At 38.5% G+C, this 19,350-nt stretch overlaps 3 protein-coding genes across 3 annotated transcripts in view; all 3 read left to right on the top strand.

Moving 5' to 3' along the window:
* The window catches only part of tenm2a (teneurin transmembrane protein 2a), a 100,307-nt gene extending 91,528 nt beyond the window's left edge, over positions 1-8,779 (top strand). Inside the window, 8 exon segments of the mRNA XM_042738812.1 lie at positions 350-504; positions 775-1,664; positions 2,613-2,788; positions 3,807-4,042; positions 4,205-4,501; positions 5,360-6,977; positions 7,770-7,916; positions 8,043-8,779. Coding sequence (XP_042594746.1) covers positions 350-504; positions 775-1,664; positions 2,613-2,788; positions 3,807-4,042; positions 4,205-4,501; positions 5,360-6,977; positions 7,770-7,916; positions 8,043-8,773 — 4,250 coding nt within the window. The 3' untranslated portion in view covers positions 8,774-8,779.
* A 3,836-nt stretch (positions 8,780-12,615) lies between these two features.
* tstd1 (thiosulfate sulfurtransferase like domain containing 1) lies at positions 12,616-14,347 on the top strand. Its single transcript, XM_042738552.1, has 4 exons — positions 12,616-12,771; positions 13,526-13,648; positions 13,920-14,082; positions 14,163-14,347. The coding sequence occupies exons 1-4, from the start codon at positions 12,759-12,761 to the stop codon at positions 14,215-14,217; spliced, it is 354 nt and encodes a 117-aa protein (XP_042594486.1). The 5' UTR covers positions 12,616-12,758; the 3' UTR covers positions 14,218-14,347.
* A 64-nt stretch (positions 14,348-14,411) lies between these two features.
* On the top strand, positions 14,412-18,961 carry cb14h4orf47 (chromosome B14 C4orf47 homolog). The gene is made up of 10 exons (XM_042738551.1): positions 14,412-14,565; positions 14,776-14,878; positions 14,951-15,076; positions 15,162-15,664; positions 15,846-15,945; positions 16,638-16,857; positions 17,847-17,984; positions 18,069-18,144; positions 18,299-18,481; positions 18,599-18,961. The coding sequence occupies exons 5-10, from the start codon at positions 15,849-15,851 to the stop codon at positions 18,773-18,775; spliced, it is 891 nt and encodes a 296-aa protein (XP_042594485.1). The 5' UTR covers positions 14,412-14,565; positions 14,776-14,878; positions 14,951-15,076; positions 15,162-15,664; positions 15,846-15,848; the 3' UTR covers positions 18,776-18,961.
* The last annotated feature ends 389 nt before the right edge of the window (positions 18,962-19,350 follow it).

Genomic DNA, 19,350 nt, shown 5'->3' with positions numbered 1-19,350 from the left:
ATACACCTACACAGGTCCATTCTATAAGCATCTTCTTGTCAGCACTTTGAAGATAGTCTCATCTGCTCTGCCTTCGGTGTCTGATAAGGGGAATTGATGGGTTGACACAGGAGTGACGCCTGATGGACGTGTATTATTTGCTAGCTTATATAGGACAGGGGCTTGGGAGGGAAAGACGAATTGAGCAGAGCCTGAAGATAAACTTAGGACAGGTTGAAACCAGATCAAAGATTCACTTGCTCTGATCATTAAGAAAAGCAGAAGACAAAAATAAACAAGGGTTTGAGAGTCTGTGTCACCCTTGAACTTCCTTGTTGACTCTTTAACCTGTTTGTTTTTGTATTTTAAGGTGTTGATGTTTTTTGAAAAGGGATTATGTACTTTGTGGACGCCACCATGATTAGGAAGGTGGATCAAAACGGCATCATCTCTACTCTCCTGGGCGCCAATGACCTCACTGCTGTGCGCCCACTGAGCTGCGATTCCAGCATGGATGTCAGTCAGGTCAGCAAGCCGACAGCACACATTATAAATTATTAACAGGCAGAAAAAGGAAATTGGATGATTCATTTGATCATAAAATCTACTCCTTTAAATCCTAAATCTTCAAAACAGACCCTCTGAGCTGAAAGCACAGATACTGTATGCAAGTATTAATCATGTCTAGCAGGCTTGCAAAAACTTAATCCGAAACCCAGAAAACGATATAAGAAAAGTGCATGGTTAATCTAAATAGTTTATTTTTTGGAAAACTTTAAATAATATTTTATCCAGGTACGCTTGGAGTGGCCCACCGACTTGGCAGTAAACCCCATGGATAACTCTCTCTATGTGCTAGAGAACAACGTTATCCTACGCATCACTGAAAACCACCAAGTGAGTATCATCGCGGGGCGTCCCATGCACTGCCAGGTGCCTGGCATTGACTATTCCCTTAGCAAACTGGCCATCCACTCCGCCCTGGAGAGCGCCACGGCTATCGCCATCTCCCATACGGGTGTGCTCTATATCGCCGAGACAGACGAGAAGAAGATCAACCGTGTTCGGCAGGTTAGCACCAACGGAGAAATGTCACTTCTGGCTGGTGCTGCGTCGGAGTGCGACTGCAAGAACGACGTCAACTGTAACTGCTTTGCAGGAGACGATGGATACGCTACAGATGCCAGCCTCAACTCCCCCATGTCTCTGGCTGTCTCACCGGATGGCACGCTCTATATTGCAGACCTTAATAACATTCGAATCCGGGCTGTGCGTACTAACCGACCAGGGCCTTCAGCGTTAGGCCAGTATGAGGTTGCGTCCCCTCAGGAACAAGAGCTGTATGTGTTTAATGAGGAGGGTCTCCACCTACAGACCATCAGTCTTGTGACGGGTCTGCCTCTCTACAATTTCAGCTATGGTTCTGATGGAGAGCTGGCCACAGTGGTGGATAACTGCAATAATACGGTGAAAGTGCGGAGGGATGGGGCAGGGCAGGGTGGTGTGGGACTGCTCAGGCTCATCCTGCAGCCTGAGAATCAGGTGGTTACACTGGGACTGGATCCTGCAGGAAGCTTGCGCTCCATCTCTGCTCTCAGCCAGGAGATCGTTCTGCTGGGATACAATGGAAACACTGGTTTGTTGGCTACCAAGGCTGATGAGACTGGCTGGACAACCTTTTATGAGTAAGTTGCCGTGTGTCTGTTTATGTAGCATGCACATTTAATTCTTTGTATATGCATGAAACACTTTACAGAAGTTTAATATAGCATTGTTTCCACATTACAATCAGCCCAAGGAGAAAAGCAAATTTATGATTTTTATTTGTTTGTGGAGAAAAGCAAAGATGATTTTTTTGATAAAATTAAATTGTTTACAGAGATGACAGTACATGAATATTATAATGTTACATATCATATCAGTATGTTTTTTTGTTCACTTACAGAATCATTAAAAAAGCATATCATGAGCTTTGCCACAAACAAAACATTAAAAAAAAAAAAAAAAAAAAAAAAAAAAAAAAAAATCAGCATTAATATTAGTTTTCCTGAGCTTAAAAGACTTCTTCAGAAACAGTAAAATAATATCACCAACCCCAAGCTTGTCATGGAACACACTGTGGTTGAAAGCTAGAGATATCCAGGAGGAATATCTGTTTGACTTTGAAAAGAGCGCTGGATAAATTCCTCCCTTTCCTACAGAGTTCTGTTGCAACCCTGCAACACGCCTGCCTGTAATTTTCAAGGGAACCTGAAGATCTTGATTAACTTTTTCAGGTGTGTTTGATTAGAGTTGGAACACTCCGCAGGAAAGTAAATCTCCAGGAACAGGAGAGCACAAGCTTGCTCCTGAGAATGCAGAATTCCCCACACGCCACTGCACTGGCACAGACATCAGCCAGACTGTGACAGATCTGTGGCAGAATCCAGATCTGCTCCCTAATGTAATGTTACACAGAGAAAGAGAAAAAGAGAAACAGGCAGAGATAGCACTGAACCTCTATGGGTTGATTGTCTAGATGACACAGTTTATTTTTTGAGATGGTCAAAGATTGGGTATAGTTATGATTGTCTCCAGTGCTTTACAAAAATGAATTTGAAAATGCATTTTGCTAACATTTAGTGTATTTTCAGGTATGACAGTGAAGGAAGGCTAACCAATGTGACGTACCCCACGGGGATGGTTACAAGTCTGCATAGGGAGATCGAAAAATCCATCAACATTGACATTGAGAGCTCCAACAGAGATGATGACATCACTGTCATCACGAATCTTTCGTCAGTAGAAGCCTCTTACACTGTTGTGCAAGGTATGTCTGTTCAGTAGTCATTTTTTAATTTATATTTTGGGTTTCAGAAATCATTTGGTAAAAGATTCTGTGCTCGGTTTGGTTGGTTGGTTTCATATTTCATTTCATTTTGAGCTAAATTGTTTTATATATCAGTGCATACAAACTTACAAGATACAGATACCCCTGACATCCATGTGGGAGGCTGGAAGCCAAAGTAGTGTAAGATTCAGTGCAGAGACAGCATTTGTTTTCTCTCCCATGCCTAGCGCTCCAGTTGTGTTTTGCTGTGATGCATATGATTCGAGACAAATTCATTACCTTATCCCAAGGAAATATTCTTCTCAGATAGTCTTCCATCTGCCCTGACCACAAACCCCACTGTCCCAAAACTTATTTCAGCTGTTAAGATGAAAGGACTGAAAGACAGAGGGAGAGAGCAAAAATTTTTTACTTCCTTCCCATGGCAGACTAAAACAAAAAGTGAAACTTTAGTACAACCAGATATAACAAAGGATGAGGGAGGAGCCTTTTGATTGGATTACTGAGGATTTAGTCCATGGAGAACGTTCCTTAGATCATGCTTTTGAATCTAACCTTGACACGCTCATGGGGCGAATAATAAATTGACTAAACACCTCTAAAAGGTTCCATATTAATTATAAACTATATTATATCAAATTATTTCGTAACTTACCTTTGCTCATAAATTAGTTTCATGGTTTGTAATTTATTTATAGTGGATGTTCTGAAGCATGTTAAATGTTTGTGGCACTCTGAAACGAAGGGATTTGAGGCTTCGCGTCATTTGTTATAAACAAAGCACTGCTCTTTGTTATCTTTTATGATCTTAAGAAAGACAGCCAGACTGTTCTTGATCTGATGAATGCCCCGCAGCCCTTTCATGAGTTCAGAATAAATCAAGGCTTTTTTTTTTTGTAGTTGTCATTGTGACTCTTGTCATGTTGAAAATTTGTTATGAAATATTTTTTGTTCTTAATTTAATGGTAATTTGATGTCACTCTATTGCCCCCTGCAGATCAAGTACGGAACAGCTACCAACTGTGTAACAATGGCACTCTGAGAGTAATGTATGCCAATGGGATGGGCATCAGCTACCACACCGAGCCCCATATCCTGGCAGGATCAGTGAGTCCCACCATCGGCCGCAGGAACATCACCCTTCCCACTGATAACGGTCTGAACTCTATTGAGTGGAGGCTGCGCAAAGAACTGTCCAAGGGCAAGGTCACTGTGTTTGGCAGGAAACTTCGGGTGGGCACTCGCTCTAAGATTTTAATTTAATTATTGTAATATATTATTTTTACATATCAGTGCACAGTGCAAGCAAAGAATTCTGCTTGATTATCTAATAGGTAACAAAATCATTTCACCAAACTGAAAGGTTTTTATATCAAATATTTGTGTAAATTGCAGGCACATGGGCGCAACCTCCTGTCAATAGATTTTGATAGGAACACACGGACTGAGAAGATCTATGACGACCACAGGAAGTTCACTCTGAGGATCACTTATGATGCCCAGGGTAGGCCAGCGATATGGCAGCCGAGCAGCAGCCTTGCAGTGGTGAATGTGTCTTACTCCAGCACAGGCCAGCTAGTGGGGCTGCACCGAGGGAGTATGAGTGAGAGAACGGAGTTTGACCCACAGGGCCGAATCCTCTCGCGCTCTTTTGTGGATGGAAAGGTCTGGAGCTACAGTTACCTGGACAAGGTGAAATTATTGATTAAAGTGAAATTAGGTTATTAGTATTATTGTTTTCAGAATTTAGAAATTTTGTAAAAGATTTTTTAAACAAATGTACTTTTTTGGAATTTGTTGTTAAAAAGTTTGTTTAAGATGTATTTTTTTGTTTTTTTTGGATGTATTTTTTTTTTTTTGTTTTGCTTTAATTTTGTTTTTTGTTTTTTTTTAAGTTGGTTATATATTTATTATGTAATTTATTTAAGATTATTTTGTCAGATAATATACCATGAATTTGTATTTATATAATTTTTTCATTTTAATTGGTGATTTTTTATTTTTTTTTTGGGGGTGTGTTAATAATAATAATTAAATTGTTAATAATGATTATTAAATTAATAATTATGTTAATAATTATGCTAATTATATTAATAATTGTTAATAAAACAAAATGTTGTTTAATTATAGTCCAGGTTGTTATTGTTAACTAAAACTTAGAAATTATGTATGCTTATTGAACTAAAGGCAAAATAAAATATAAATATTAGATTAAAAACTTAAAAAGCAAAATGTAGAAATCTAGAATTATATATTTTAAAAAAGTATTTTAAAAAAAATGAGATGCACAACCAAAATATTACAACTATATTTATATATATATATATATATATATATATATATATATATATATATATATATATATATATATATACACACATTCTAATCTACACTTGTAAAAAAATTCATTCTAATCTACACCAAAAAATACCGACATTTAGTGCAGAAACTCTGATGCATGATTCATTTTGAATTATGACAGATTGTTAAAAGATGTTGTTGCTAATTAATATCAATGTGATGATGTTCTGAAAATATTTCTCTCTACAGTCCATGGTGCTGCTCCTGCAGAGTCAGAGACAATACATCTTTGAATTTGATGCATCCAACCGCATCACGGCTGTCACCATGCCTAGCGTTGCCCGTCACACCATGTTCACTCACGTCTCCATCGGCTACATCCGCAACACCTACAACCCGCCAGAGAGCAATGCGTCCATCATCTATGACTTCAGCGAGGATGGGCGCCCCCAGGCCGCCTACTTCCTGGGTACCGGCCGTCGCGTCCTCTACAAATATGGCAAGCTGGCCAAGCTCTCCGAGATCTTGTATGACAGCACAGCCATCACCTTTGGCTATGATGAGACAGCCGGAGTGCTAAAAATGGTCAACTTGCAAAGCGGTGGCTTTTCGTGCACGATTCGCTATCGTAAAATGGGTCCCCTGATTGACAAGCAGATCTATCGCTTCTCGGAGGAAGGTATGGTGAACGCACGCTTCGACTACACCTACCATGACAACAGTTTCAGAATCGCAAGCATGAAGCCAGTAATCAGCGAGACGCCACTTCCTGTGGATCTATACCGCTACGATGAGATCTCCGGAAAAGTGGAGCATTTTGGAAAGTTTGGAGTCATCTACTACGACATCAATCAGATAATCACCACTGCCGTCATGACCCTCAGCAAGCATTTCGATGCGCATGGGCGAATCAAAGAGGTTCAGTATGAGATCTTCCGCTCTCTTATGTACTGGATGACGGTGCAGTACGACAACATGGGCAGAGTAATCAAGCGAGAGCTAAAGATCGGCCCGTACGCCAACACCACTCAGTACCGCTATGAATACGATGGTGACGGACAGCTCAGTGGTGTCAAGGTGAACGATTGGTCCACTTGGCGCTACAGCTATGACTTAAATGGCAATCTACACCTGCTCAACCCAGGCAACAGCGCCCGACTCATGCCGCTCCGCTATGACCTACGAGACCGCATCACAAGGCTCGGTGATGTGCAGTACCGTCTGGACGAGGACGGTTACCTCAGTCAGAGGGGCGGCGACGTGTTTGACTACAACTCTAAAGGCCAGCTGGTGCGTGCCTATAGCCGTGCAGCTGGAGGATGGAGCGTCCAGTACCGTTATGATGGACTCGGACGCAGGGTGTCTACTAAGAACAGTCTGGGTCAGCACCTCCAGTTCTTTTATGCTGACCTGAACAACCCGACTCGGGTCACGCATGTGTTCAACCACTCCAGCTCGGAAATCAGCTCTTTGTACTATGACCTGCAGGGCCATCTGTTTGCGATGGAGGTGAGCAGTGGGGAGGAGTACTACATCGCCTCTGACAACACCGGTACACCACTGGCTGTCTTCAGCAGCAACGGGCAGATGATCAAACAGGTGCAATACACCGCTTATGGGGAGGTGTACCACGACTCCAACCCTGAGTTCCAGCTTGTCATTGGCTTTCACGGTGGGCTTTATGACACACTAACCAAGCTGGTGCATTTCACACAGAGAGACTATGATGTTTTAGCAGCCAGATGGACATCGCCTGATTACACCATGTGGCAGAAGATCGGAAAAGATCTGGCACCCTTTAACCTATACATGTTCAAGAATAACAACCCCCTCAGTGACATGCTGGATGTCAAGAATTATGTCACAGGTGAGAACTTATAACTGGGTGCCATTGCAGTTTAGCCAGTTAGTTCATTAGGTCAATTTTACATATTAATTTAACGCTAGTATTGGTTTATAAAATAATGTGATAATTTTTTTTTTTTTTTTTGCGAATGTTCAGTCATTGAAATCAACAATATTCAGAAACTGTATAAGGCAGAGATGGTTCACTCTTAAATATGATATAAATATGATAATATGAAATATATAATGTTGTATGTATATACACTACCATTCAGTAGTATGGGGTCAGTAAGTTTTTTATTTATTTATTTGAAAGAAATTATTACTTTTATTCAGCAAAGACACATTAAATTGATCAAAAGGGACATTAAGGACATGAAGTTATATTAAAGATTTCTATTTAAAATATCTCATATATATATATATAAACATTCTTTTTATTAGAGAATCCTGAAGTACAAAATATATTAAGCAAAATATATATAAAATATATATTTACTTATATACAAGTAAAAAATATATATCACAACCATCTTCAGCTAATTGTGATATTTCACAATATTATTGTTTTTATTTTTTATTTTTATCATTTTTATTATTATTTATTTTCTAAAGCCAGATTTGTCTTTCTCTGCCATAAAATGTCTTAATTTTGTCTGTTTTCTCAGCAAATATTTATCATTTTTGCCATATGATGTACTTCATTTTATTTTTTTATTATTATTTCATTCAGATGGCCCTATTTATTGCCTATTTTATTGTAAACCCCAAAAGCTTAAGCTTAAACTCCTTTTCCATGTATTTTTCATTGCAGATGTGAAGAGTTGGCTGGTGATGTTTGGCTTCCAGCTTAGCAACATTATTCCAGGCTTTCCCAGACACATACACTATTTCGTGGATCCGCCGTATGAGCTCCTCGCCAGTCAAGAAAGTGAAAACGGGCAGGTGAGTCACCACATTAATACCATAGTAAATCCTCAGGGGAATTACTTTTGTATTTCCAATGGTAGCAAATAACTGAATCTTGGACTAGGTGATCTAGCTTGCATTTACCAATGCCTTTAATTGTCTTCTTGCAGCTGATAACCTGGAGTTCAGCAGGAAGCCGAACGGCACAACCAAGCATTCATGGCTCTGGAGGGACGGCTTCTTGACAAAGAGCGCAAGACCAAACATGAGAAGCCAGGCCACTGGTTTGGCACGAGTACACCCATCATTGGACGAGGAGTGATGCTGGCAGTGAAAGAAGGCCGCGTGGTCACAGGGGTCTCCAGCATGGCCAGCGATGATAGCAGGAAGGTGGCTCTAGTGCTCAATAACGCCATCTACTTAGACGGGACGCACTACACTCAGGATGGCCATGACTGTCATTTCTTCGTGAAGATAGGCTCAGCTGACAGTGACCTCCTAGCTTTGGGACTTACCAATGGACGCAAGGCTCTGGAAAGTGGGATCAATGTGACGGTAAGCGGTCGCTCACGAAGAGGGGTCACCGTTGAGTTCCGGGTTCCGGCGCTTTCTCTGAGCGTGCGCTATGGGTTGGCGTCAGACGTCCTGGATGAGGAGAGAGCTCGGCTATTGGAGTTGGCGCGGCAGCGGGCACTATCGGGAGCCTGGCTGCGAGAGCAGCAACGGGCACAGGATAATAAAGAGGGAAGCCGCTTGTGGACTGAAGGAGAGAGACAGCAGCTCCTCTCAACAGGGAAAGTGCAGGGGTACGACGGGTACTACATTTTACCCGTGGAACAGTATCCTGAACTAGCGGACAGCAGTTTCAACATCCAGTTCCTGAGACAGAATGAGATGGGGAAGAGGTAACAGTCCAAATGAGACAGAATGAGATGGGGAAGAGGTATTTGTCTTATCTTTTGTCTTATACCTTTAGAGTTTTCAGTTCTTTTCTCGATCTCTTTCTCTCTCTTTGCTCCGTCTTTCTCTTTTTTCCTTGCTTTGTTTTCCGTTATCTCCTGAACCCATGGAGAATAATTGAACTAATGGGGAAACTCACTGAACGCTGCAGGGACTTTTAAAAGAAGAACATTCAAAAACTTTGTTAATACTGCCTCTGGCAAAAAAAGAACAATTTGAAAGACCTCGTCTTTGTTTTTCAACAATGGACGTCAAAAAGCACTGAGAAACTGAAAAACAAAACAGAGCTACTGTTGCTGAAATATGAAGAAAATCCCCTTTTTAAAAAAGAATAGATATTTTGACCCATATTTTTTGGGTTACCGAGAGGATGTCGGTGCCAGATGATCTGGACCGGAGAGGTGCTGCGAGTCTCATGCGCCATTGGAGAGGCCCAGTCTCGATGTCAGAACTGAGGAGTAACATCCGTCAAGAGAAATGTCAGTCTCAGGCCTCACATTCTTCACAGCTAAACTGTCAATTGCCTCTGCAGCAAGTCCCATCATCTACAGACTGTTTCTTCAAGACAATTCCAGCGGAGTAAAAGTGATGAGAACATCCAAGTCTGGCATAGTTTGTTTCATTACTGATAGAAAAGTACAATACTTGCATATCTGTATCTGATAACAGTGAAGTTCTGAGTGTGCTTTAGATGCGATAGTTTTGTACGTCCCAGTCGCATTAGAGTAACGAGACCTTCACCAGAGCACTTCTGTATAGAGATATCAGAAAAAAAAAGAAAAGAAGAAAAAAAACACTTACAGTCTTCAGATTGAAAGGTTACTAGTTTCAGAAACTATTTATTTTTACTTAGTTTGTTTTAATTTGTATCATGCATAGTACTCTATGACAATCATAAAGGAGTCACTGCTTTTAGCTACAAAGATAAACATTGATGGTCGAGTAATTTTTCCTTTGTACGATATGTAATATTTCATTTTTGTATTAATTTAAAACAATTTTTTTTTTTTATTTTTAGCAATTTGTTTTAATGCAAATTATTGTTTTATGTAGAGTTTTTTTATGTGGTTTGTTTTTTAAATAAAGTTTAAAACTGTGAAGCTTGTTTTTCAAAATATATCTGTATGTACAGTGTATAGATTTACCTTTATGCAGCACAGTAGAATATTGTTCATAATATCAACTTTTATATTTCTAACAGAAGGTGGCTTGTTATGTGCAAATCAACAGCTGGTATTAAAACACTAGAATTTTGTGACACTCGGATATCACAGATATTGAATAATATTGATACCCCGTTTGATGTTCTGTTTGTTTAGTTTTGTTTTTATGCAGAAAAGTTGCTGTACTAGAACCCAAACTATAGAAATGGATTCTTTCCACTGTGAAGAGACTCATTATGGATGTCATGATGTACCAAATCAGTATTGAGGGATGATTCTTACTCAAGTGAGACTCTTCTGAGACCTTACCAATAAATAGTTGAATTCATGTGAGTTCGGCTAGTCTCATGTATTTGTAAATGTCTTCACATCTGTATTGCTGTTGTATTATGCCATTTCTCCACATCACATGGGGTAGAGAGTGTGCAATAACAATAGTGCAATTTTTTAGTATTTTTTTTTGTTTTTGTTTTTGTTTTTTTGCAACTCAGATTACAGATTTTCAAATAGTTGTATCTCGGCCAAATACAGGTGCTGGTCATACAATTAGAATATCATCAAAAAGTTGATTTATTTCACTAATTCCATTCAAAAAGTGAAACCTGTATATTATATTCATTCATTACACACAGACAGAGCTCTGTGTCCAAGCATATTAATAGAGAGGCGAAGTGAAGGAAAAGATGTGGTAGAAAAAAGTGTACAAGCAATAGGTATAACCGCACCCTAGAGAGGATTGTGAAACAAAACCCATTCAAAAATGTGGGGGAGATTTACAAAGAGTGGACTGCAGCTGGAGTCAGTGCTTCAGGAACCACTACGCACAGACGTATGCAAGACATGGTTTTCAGCTGTCACACTCCTTGTGTCAAGCCACTCTTGAACAATAGACAGTGTCAGAAGCGTCTCGCTTCAAAAAGGACTGGACTGCTGCTGAGTGGTCCAAAGTTATGTTCTCTGATAAAAGTACATTTTGCATTTCCTTTGGAAATCAGGTTCCCAGAGTCTGGAGGAAGAGAGGAGAGGCACACAATCCACATTGTTTAAGGTCCAGTGTAAAGTTTCCACAGTCAGTGATGGTTTTTTGGTGCCATGTCATCTGCTGGTGTTGGTCCACTGTGTTTTCTGAGGTCCAAGGTCAACGCAGCCGTATACCAGGAAGTTTTAGAGCACTTCATGCTTCCTGCTTCTGACCAACTTTATGGAGATGCAGATTTCATTTTCCAACAGGACTTGGCACCTGCACACAGTGCCAAAGCTACCAGTACCTGGTTTAAGGACCATGGTATCCCTATTCTTAATTGGCCAGCAAACTTGCCTGACCTTAACCCCATAGAAAATATATGGGGTATTGTGAAGAGGAAGATGCGATATGCCAGACCCAAGACTGCAGAAGAGCTGAAGGCCACTATCAGAGCAACCTGGGCTCTCATAACACCTGAGCAGTGCCACAGACTGATCGACTCCATGCCACACCGCATTTCTGCAGTAATTCAGGCAAAAGGAGCCCCAACTAAGTATTGAGTGCTGTACATGCTCATACTTTTCATGTTCATACTTTTCAGTTGGCCAAGATTTCTAAAAATCCTTCTTTGTATTGGTCTTAAGTAATATTCTATTTTTCTGAGATAATGAATTTGGGATTTTCCTTAGTTGTCAGTTATAATCATCAAATTAAAAGAAATAAACATTTGAAATATATCAGTCTGTGTGTAATGAATGAATATAATATACAAGTTTCACTTTTTGAATGGAATTAGTGAAATAAATCAACTTTTTGATGATATTCTAATTCTATGACCAGCACCTGTATTTTCCTATCATAATAAACCATATATCTGTGGAGAGCTTATTTATTCAGTTTTCATATGATGTATGCATCTCAATTTAAAAAAATTGACCCTTATTACTAGATTTGTGGTCCATGGTCACAAATAAGGTAATAGCAACATTTTCTCTCATAATTCAGGCTTTTTTCTTGCAAGTGCGAGTTTATATATCATAATTCTTACATTATATCTTGCACTTCTGATTTTTAAATAAAAAATCTCAATCTTCTCTAAGTACCTAAATATTAGAGTACTTTGTAAAGAGGTATTTGCCATATGATTCACTCCCATACAATGTTTGTAGAATATTCCATCTGACTTTATTATGGTTTGCAGCAGTAACAATAATCTGATAGCCCGTAAAAGGTGTTTTGGTGAAATCTGTATACCAGGGGTCTCCAACCCTGCACCTGGAGAGCTACTGTCCTGCAGATTTCAGCTCCAACCCCAATCAAACACACCTGATGCAGCTAATCAAGGTGTTCAGGGCTACTAGATAATTACAGACAGGCGTGTTGGAGCAGGGTTGGAGATCCCTGCTGTATACTATGGTAAATTGCTTTGTTACACAATCAAGAATTCCAAGTGATGATGATAAACCCTAGTTAATACTACTACTACTACTACTACTACTAATAATAATAATAATAAACGGTTACTAGCACACTTTCTGTTGTTCATAATAATAACAACAACAATTTATTATTATTATTATTAATATTATTATTCAACTTGCAATGTAAGCAGTCTTTTATTTTGAAGCTACGGGCCTTTTATTAGGAAGTTAGCTCAAGGAGGGGCGCTTTTAAGGCGGTGCCTATTACAAGACCACGCCTATGCTTACAGTAGGCTAGAGCCAATATGAGATTGCTTTTAAAAATTTGAATGACAAGGAAGTAAAGGTGCAACCACCGGGTGAACTGTCTTTGTCTTAACGTCAACATGGCAAGCAGCGGTAAGTTTGTGCTCGTCTAAAAATAAGAAACATACTTTAAGAGAGTTAAATAAAGCGACGTGTGAAACTACATATTTGTTCACTGTTTCTGAGTGCTGGAAACGTATGTTGGCTTTGAGCAGCTGTTGTTTTCGTTGTCTGTTGTAGTCAGGGTGACAGTGCCCAGGTGCACCTGTGATAAACACTTCCATTATCTACACTTTATTACTTACAGTGTAACTTGCTAGTATCCTGCGGTGCCCGTTCTCTCAATTCCATTTCATGCATTTTCTAATAATGTATGTTTGCTGTCCTGGTCGTTATTTTCATTACTTATTCGCTTTAAAGAGCTAAGAACCTTGTTACGTAAGGATGACTTGCAGTAATTGAAATGCTTTATGTGTATGGAATACAACACATTCTTTAGGTTTTTTTTATTATGATTAAATCATTATTTCCATATAAACAGATATGGGACATCCATACATCAAAAAATGTAAATCATAAAACAGAACTAGTAACCAAACAATTTACAAATAAATAAAATCTCGAGTAAACAGTATCTTTTGGGTAATATATATATATATATATATATATATATATATATATATATATATATATATATATATATATATATATATATATATAAACAAACTTGAATTTTGTTATAGTATTGTTTTATGTTTGTTGATTACTGAGCTCAGTCAACAGCGTTCATTTCGTGACAGGACTGTAGGCGTAACTGCTTGATTGTACACATTCCTTTCTGCTATAGATAAGGAGATTTCCTACAGTGATCTCAAAGATCTTTTGGCGAAGGGTTCAGGGCTTGTTGTGGATGTCCGCAGTAAAGAGGAGGTAGATAGAGGGCGTATTCCTGGCTCCATCCATATCCCAGGTAAGAGAGATTGTTTTGTGGATGGGTTGAGTGGTTTTTGTGGATGTGCACATTTGTAGGTGACCTAAAATGAAAAACAAAATCAAAACAAAAGCATGCACATCACTGAAAAAACCCCCCAAAAAACTCTCAAACGGGGTGCTTGACAAAAATATTGATAATGAAACATATTTGGGTCTAGGTGTGCCAATTTATTTTTCCTGTTTACATTTGTATTGGCCATGTGTACTAAAAAAAGAGCTTGCTGCTTCTTTTTTTTTTTTTTTTTTAGTGGAAAATGTAGAAAGTGACATGTCATTGGACACATCTGAATTCCAGTCTAAGTTTGGCGTAGTTAAGCCGTCTCTGGACAGCTCTGAACTGGTTTTCCACTGTCAGGTGGGAAGACGCGGAGCTGTTGCCACAGAGAAAGCCAGAGGCCTGGGCTTCAAGAAGTAAGAAACTTGGTATCATGAATGCTTAATCAATCACAGTTTTGCTGTAGCTGTAACTATAATTCCTTCTCTCTCTTCAGTGCCCGTAATTATGCTGGGGGCTACAGGGAATGGTCAGAGAAAGGAGGCAAGTGACAATTCCTCAGAACTCCTGAAACTCTGAAGATTCAATCTTAAACCAGGGACCTTTTTCACTTATATGCTAACTTAATGCTAATCATAATATTTGTGCATGTATTTTAATAAAGTCTGATGATTAAACACATAAATGTTGTCCTTGAATCTTTAAATGTATGACAAATGGTATGATTCGGTTCAGATCTAACAACCGATGATTCAGTTACATTGTTTCCGATGCGATTGTTTCCTCTTTTAATTGCACATGCGCATCAGCTTTCACCCTAATGCAGCAACACTTTCAAGCGAAATGTTGATATGGTGGTAATTAATGGACACTTACATTGATCTCTGTCAGTCATTCGGGTAATATACTGCGATGTCTCTAAATAAATAGTTAGAATGCAGTGTTTGAATCACATAACGCGTACATGAAATTGAATTTTTTTGCTTTTTGTGTATTTATAGTGTTGATGTTTTGTTTGTCTGATTTAGATATTATATTTGCAGGTATTATATACCTAACATTAAAATTGTTCGTAGTCGTGATGACTAACACTAGGTCTTCATGTGTAGCGTGCCCCTCTGGGTGGGGCCGTTGCTCCACGCGGCCTCCAGGCTGAAGAAGACAGACCGGATCAAACGAAGAAAAGTGTATCGTTTAATCCAGCGTCAGTTAGTGAGCATCACTTTTTAATATTATTATAATTTTTTACTTTATTTTGGGTGATCTTAACGCAAATGTTGACAGCGGAACAGGATCGGCTGTAGCACGCGTGACAAATGCACTTATGTGTACCCAGCTGAGCTCAAAGAGATGGTCCGAGCAGCCTTTCCAAACGACATCTGTGATTATGAAGACCCCTGTCACGAAAATGTGAGATATACACTTAAGTTCGTGTTGGTTCTTATAAATATATACAGTCAAACGTGTAATTACAGCTGCTTAACATTTGTTGCAGGTTGTTGCCATCACTATGGACGACTTGAAAAGGATGGAGTTTTCTTGATTGAGATAAACTGCAGTTGCAGTCTAAATGGTTTTGTACAGTACGTTTGTATATGTTCATAGAAATGCAAATTGTGATCATTTAAAGTACATGTATTCATATAAAGTTATTCGGTTTCCATAGATAGGATTTTGTAACGCAAGTTTTTCCTAAACGTGTTAATTACTGTTGTGTGTGGAGTTTTCATTTTACTGCAATACCCAGAATTCCTCCTTGTTTGCGTCTCAGGTTTTGATGTGCAGGTGGAAAAATACATAAGATAGTATTTATCTAAAACGATTGGTTTTCAGTGTGATTTGTTAAATGTGTTACCCTCATGAACGACTCTGACAGTCCAGCTTACTGAGTAACTGACCTGCTGGACTCCATGACAACGTACACAACCTACACGAACACCACAGCAGTGGAGTTATTCCAATACTGACTGTTTAACACAAGGCGTTCCATAATTCGAGGTATGTATGGACCTGTATTTATTAGCGCAAGAAAACATAATGCATAGGCTTGTGTACTGAGGTGCTTAAAGGAGCTATCGCTTGATGATCTGTATAGGTCCATTAATATTTCCACATTCACATCTCTGTCTTTCTTATGGCTTTTTTGTTCACCAAAAGTTCTGTGTATGTAAAACTTTAGAAAATGCCTCCAGAAGGGAAATCTGACATGGAGCGGATTGGCATCTTTAAAGAGATGGGATACATCTCAATAGGGGACAAATATACACCTTTATTATACCGTAAGTGTAACCAACATTAAACTTTAATAGCATGAACTACAGTAGCTGGTGCAGTGCTGAGTTTGAGTGCGTCAACAAATTATACCACGGTAATGTCAAAATACAATTTTCATTATAGAAAAAACACAAACACGGTATTTATATAAAATAGTGCATCCTTCACAGTATTTAAGGTTTTTTTCTATTTTTTATGTTTTTAACTAATGGATTTGGCGCCCAAAAGCAATAGTTTCACTTTGCCAGTTTTTGAAGGCTTGTTATTCATAGTGAAGGCTTGTTGCTACTTGTCACATTTTTACACCAGCGAATATTTCTGAAGTCAGTTTAAAGGCACTAAAAGTCTTGGCTTTAATAACTTGTCCTGAACGTAAATCTTAAGAGAACACCGTTCAGCCGAGTTAAAACCATTACGTAGTGTTAGAATGTATCAGTGTAATTACTGTATATTGTTTACCTAACAACCATTACATAAATGTAATGTTTGCAACCCACATACATTAGGCTACTATAACTCAGCTAGAGACAATAAGCTTTTGTGTAACTAGATAAACATGTTCAGTAGCCTACAACATTCACATGGCTTAATTTGACTAACTAGCCCCGCCCCCTGCGTAACATAGATAATTAAAAAAAGTTAATAATTTTGCTAAATATTTAATGTCTGTCTCATGCACTTTGTTTGTCATTAAAAGGCCAATTTAATGACTCCGCATACAAGAACAAACAGATGCTGTCAGGAGGAGCTAAATCAAAGAGCGCGCTCCCGGCGGGATACTTCGACACGCAGTTTAAGAGGATCTTTGAGAGAGAGGCGCTCACAGACCCTGTCAAAATAGAAAGACAGTACAGGATACAACAGACCAAAAAGAACATAGGCAAAGCCTTTCTTCCCAGTAACGGAGAGAAAAAAACGTGAGTCCCTTTTTTCTGTGGCACACTGCAAATTTGTATTTATGTATGTATTTTCATTTTTTTCAAAGTTGTTTTATGTAATAAATAATTGTGAAAATATAAGACGAAAATAATAGTAGTCGTCGTAATATTATTGTGGTCATCACAAAATCTTAAAGGGATAGTCCACCCAAAAATGAAAATCTTCTATTATTTACACACTTTCATTTTATTTTTAAACCTGTGTCACTTTCTTCTACGGAGCAAAAGGAAGAAATTTTGAAGAATGTTGGTAACCAAACAATTTTGTCAACCATTGACTCCTGTTGTATGGAGATATTTCTGAAAATATCTTTATATTCAACAAAATGAAAAAAGAAAAAAAAAATCATGCAGGTTTGAACGACGTAAGGGTGAGTAAATGAGTAAGAAAATGACAGAATTTTCATTTTTGGGTGAACTATCCCTTTAATTTTTAATAGCTTTATTGGCTGGTGTACTGGTGCAGATTTTATCCAGAGAGCTATATTCAGTTTATACACCAAGGAGAACAAAGATGCACCTGAGATGTATTTGGTTCAGTGATATTTCATTAGTGTGAGAGGCAGGCATTGGTTGCCACAATCTATTAAAATCTGAAGACATAAAAAGACTCCAGAAACAAGATTTTGTCGAGAAAGAAACATGCTTTGTGCTTTAATGATGTTTGTTGACCTGAAAACAAGATTTAGCCCTTAATTTTTCGAAGAAAAGGATTTAACCATGTTGCAGTAGTTCAAAACATCAAATGCAAACAGTCTGTTTTTCATGTGCATCTGTTTCACCAAGTTGCTTTAGTTAGAAGTTAAGGCTGCTAGTCACAGAACTAAGTAGATGTCTGTATTTTTGTTGTTGATTTTTTTTTCTTCTTTTCCCTATTTATACCAGAAAAAACTGCCATGCAGCTTAGTTTTTCCAGTTATTCCTCAAACCGTTCTTACAGTTGGTTAATGGTTTTCTCTGATTTGTAGATGTGGAGTGGGAAGCTATTATGGGACATTTGGAGGCCCTGTTCAAGCAATGAGTGCCCTACAGAATCCAAGGAAACCAAACAAATCACCTGGAAAAAACTTCTACACCAATCCACCCAAGAAGGGAAGTGGTTACGGGTAAGCAAATAACATTATCCTCTAATGTGCAAGTTTCTGTGGTTTTGCTGTCAGACGTATTGATTTGTTCTTGCACTCTAATAACTATCCTGACGTCACCCTCTCCAAGACGGTGTCCCATTCCTCAGACCCCTATGACAGAGCCAAGGAAATGCTAAAGGTATTTTTAGGTCTACCTAAATGAGATTTTTAATCAGACTCACGGGTCCTTGTTTTAATTAAGATAAGGCAGTCCTCTGAGTACCTGACAGTATAATTCTATGCAAGCAGATGACTGTGTTCTCTTTCTCTAATGAGAGAAATAATTTGTTTAGCATCGTGAGATCATGGCACACAAATCTATGCTAAAAGGGGGAGCGTTTCGTTTGAACCTTCATGCAGTTGAATGCTTTGAAAGCAATCCTTACAAATTTGACAAACCTCTACAACCTCCGAAGAAGACAGAGGAGAAAAAGCACACAATGGTGCCCTTCAAACCAAGTTCACCAAGTAAAAAGGTAAGTAAAGGAGATCAAACACAGTGTAAAAATGTTCAAGAAATGCGTATGGAAAGAGTTTGCCATCTTGGAACATTTTGTGGTGGATTATTTTGGTGGTGTATTTATTTTTTGCAGACTGGAGGTATGAAAGCAGGAACGTTTCATTCTTACCCCACCTACTCTGCAGAACCCTATGGTACCAAAAAGACCAAATCAGCAATGATGAATAAGGAAGTAAAAATATTTCACCCCTCCCCTGGTCCAAAGAGCACACCTGTCAAGAGCATCATCAGTCTCAATGTCAATAAGTAAGCTGGGCTCCAGGAACTAGCACCAAGACAATCATATTACACTCCAAACAGTGCTTAATGCTTTGCACAATTATCAGTAATGTCAGCTGCTGAATAAGTTCCACAGGGAAAGACACTGAAGGATAGGGGTAGTGTATGTTTGGTTTATTTTAATGTGATTTTATTTATTTTACAGAGCTGTGAATTCCATATGTTATGGAGTGTTATGGAAGTGTTTTTTATTTATTTGGGTGAATTGATGTCATATTTTGGTATTTGTGTTGTATTCTGTTGATTTTTTGTGTCGTATTAAGAACGTGTGATGTCTTCAGGTGAATAAATGAATGAAATAGCTTATGCTCTTAATTGATAAAGATGAACTGTTTTTAGGATAGAGATGTTTAATTGTACAAGTCACTAACCACCAGAAAAGTAAAAAATTGTACAAGTCATGTTTAACCACTGTGTAGCATTTTGTCAGTAGTACACTGAGTGTATTTAACTAGCAAGGTGTTGGCCAATTCAGCAAGCTCTTAAAGTTCACAAATTCTTACAGCATTTGTCATTGTGTTGGCCAATTCAGCAAGCTCTTAAAGT

The sequence above is a fragment of the Cyprinus carpio genome, chromosome B14 (genome assembly GCF_018340385.1).
Source record: "Cyprinus carpio isolate SPL01 chromosome B14, ASM1834038v1, whole genome shotgun sequence".
In the NCBI taxonomy this organism is placed as follows: domain Eukaryota; kingdom Metazoa; phylum Chordata; class Actinopteri; order Cypriniformes; family Cyprinidae; genus Cyprinus; species Cyprinus carpio.
The sequence above is the reverse complement of the archived record's forward strand: the minus strand, read 5'-3'. Positions and strand labels throughout refer to the sequence as shown.

Excerpts from the sequence above, each read along its gene's own strand:
- tstd1 (XM_042738552.1), top strand. Across the intron at positions 13,649-13,919 it reads TGGCTCCATCCATATCCCAG|TGGAAAATGTAGAAAGTGAC; the intron begins GTAAGAGAGATT and ends TTTTTTTTTTAG. Across the intron at positions 14,083-14,162 it reads AGAGGCCTGGGCTTCAAGAA|TGCCCGTAATTATGCTGGGG; the intron begins GTAAGAAACTTG and ends CTCTCTCTTCAG.
- cb14h4orf47 (XM_042738551.1), top strand. The coding sequence starts at position 15,849 with ATGCCTCCAGAAGGGAAATCTGACATGGAGCGGATTGGCATCTTTAAA. Across the intron at positions 15,946-16,637 it reads ATATACACCTTTATTATACC|GCCAATTTAATGACTCCGCA; the intron begins GTAAGTGTAACC and ends TGTCATTAAAAG. Across the intron at positions 18,145-18,298 it reads GAGCCAAGGAAATGCTAAAG|CATCGTGAGATCATGGCACA; the intron begins GTATTTTTAGGT and ends TAATTTGTTTAG.